Source organism: Mandrillus leucophaeus, unplaced genomic scaffold, assembly GCF_000951045.1.
Source record: "Mandrillus leucophaeus isolate KB7577 unplaced genomic scaffold, Mleu.le_1.0 Scaffold2, whole genome shotgun sequence".
NCBI classification, from domain to species: Eukaryota; Metazoa; Chordata; class Mammalia; order Primates; family Cercopithecidae; genus Mandrillus; species Mandrillus leucophaeus.
In genome coordinates this window covers 13,368,340-13,369,946 of record NW_012102031.1, presented here as the reverse complement: position 1 = coordinate 13,369,946, position 1,607 = coordinate 13,368,340, and the positions used below count along the sequence as shown (strand labels likewise).

Here is a 1,607-nt window from a genome sequence, read left to right as displayed (position 1 = left end):
ACCCCCCAGGCCGGGCACCACCAGGCGCGGAGCCCGGATCGCCCCCCTGCCAGACCTGGTCACGGCCAGAGCACGCAGGAGTTCCCAGGGTCTGGATCTGCGCGCACCCTAATGACCTGGGGACCGAAGAGAAAAAAGGAACGAGGATTTCATCTAAAAGCATAGCGTGGGCACTAGGCGAGGAGGCGAGTGGAGACCACCTGGCACGGGCAGAGGTGCCTGGAGCCCACGCTTGAGCATCGGAGACCCTGGCATCCTAGCAGTCGCGACCTTGGCTCTACCCTGTCTGAGTTGGAAATACAGCTTAGCTCCTAGACATCGCTGGCACAGGCCTGGCACAAGTAAGCAGTGTTCTCACCTGTCTGAAACGGGACACGGGGTCGGAGGAACCAGGATCTAGCCTGGCCCCAAGCGGAGATCTCTGGTGGCCCAGAGGTGGTCATTGGGGAGCCTACCTCCTGCCCTAGCCCCACTGGTGCGGATGTGCCGCTGCCCACCGGAGCACCATGATGGCAGGATGACCTCAACCGAAGTAGCAGCAGCAGCTGGTGGTGCTCGGGCGGCTGGGTCCCCCGAGTGGCCCCCTGGCAGCCCTCAGGCCCTCCGGCAGCCTGGCCGGGCCCGGGTGGCCATGGCAGCACTGGTGTGGCTGCTGGCCGGAGCCAGCATGTCAAGCCTCAACAAGTGGATCTTCACAGTGCACGGCTTTGGGCGGCCCCTGCTGCTGTCCGCGCTGCACATGCTGGTGGCAGCCCTGGCATGCCACCGGGGGGCACGGCGCCCCATGCCAGGCAGCACTCGCTGCCGAGTCCTACTGCTCAGCCTCACCTTCGGCACTTCCATGGCCTGCGGCAACGTGGGCCTAAGGGCTGTGCCCTTGGACCTGGCACAACTAGTCACTACCACGACGCCTCTATTCACCCTGGCCCTGTCAGCACTGCTGCTGGGCCGCCGCCACCACCCGCTGCAGTTGGCGGCCATGGGTCCGCTCTGCCTGGGGGCCGCCTGCAGCCTGGCTGGAGAGTTCCGGACACCCCCCACTGGCTGTGGCTTCCTGCTGGCAGCCACCTGCCTCCGCGGACTCAAGTCGGTTCAGCAAAGTAAGTGCCTGGGTGGCCAACTGAGAAGGTGGGGATCCGGGTGGGTGTGTGGCCTGGATGGCCCTGTGAGGGGTATGGCTGTTGTCCCATTTTACAGATGAGGAAACTGAGGTTCATGGCTGTGGAGGAAGCAGAACTGAGGCTCAGAGAGGGCCAACAGCTCAGTGAGTTTCAGGCCCCAAACTCAGGCTCTGGAGGCCCAACTCGTGTTTATTTGTTTATTTACTTATTTAGACAGGGTCTGGCTCTGTCACCCAGGCTGGAGTGCAGTGGTGAGATCTCAGCTCACTACAGCCTCTGCATCCCGAGTTCAAGCGATTCTTGTGCCTCTGCCTCCCAAGTAAGTGGGACTACAGGTGTCCACCACCATGCTAAGATAATTTTTGTATTTTTATTAGAGAAGGCGTTTTACCATGTTGGCCAGGGTGGTCTTGAACTCCTGACCTCCCAAGGTGCTAGGATTAGTGCGTGAGTCACTGCACCAGGCCAGCTTTTTTTTTTTTTTTT

At 61.1% G+C, this 1,607-nt stretch overlaps 1 protein-coding gene across 1 annotated transcript in view; it reads left to right on the top strand.

Annotated features, from left to right (window-relative positions):
• SLC35E4 (solute carrier family 35, member E4) overlaps window positions 1-1,607 on the top strand; it is an 18,701-nt gene continuing 17,094 nt past the window's right edge. Inside the window, exon 1 of the mRNA XM_011979049.1 lies at window positions 1-1,100. Within this exon, the coding sequence (XP_011834439.1) occupies window positions 482-1,100 (619 nt within the window). The 5' untranslated portion in view covers window positions 1-481. The remainder of the gene's footprint in view (window positions 1,101-1,607) is intronic.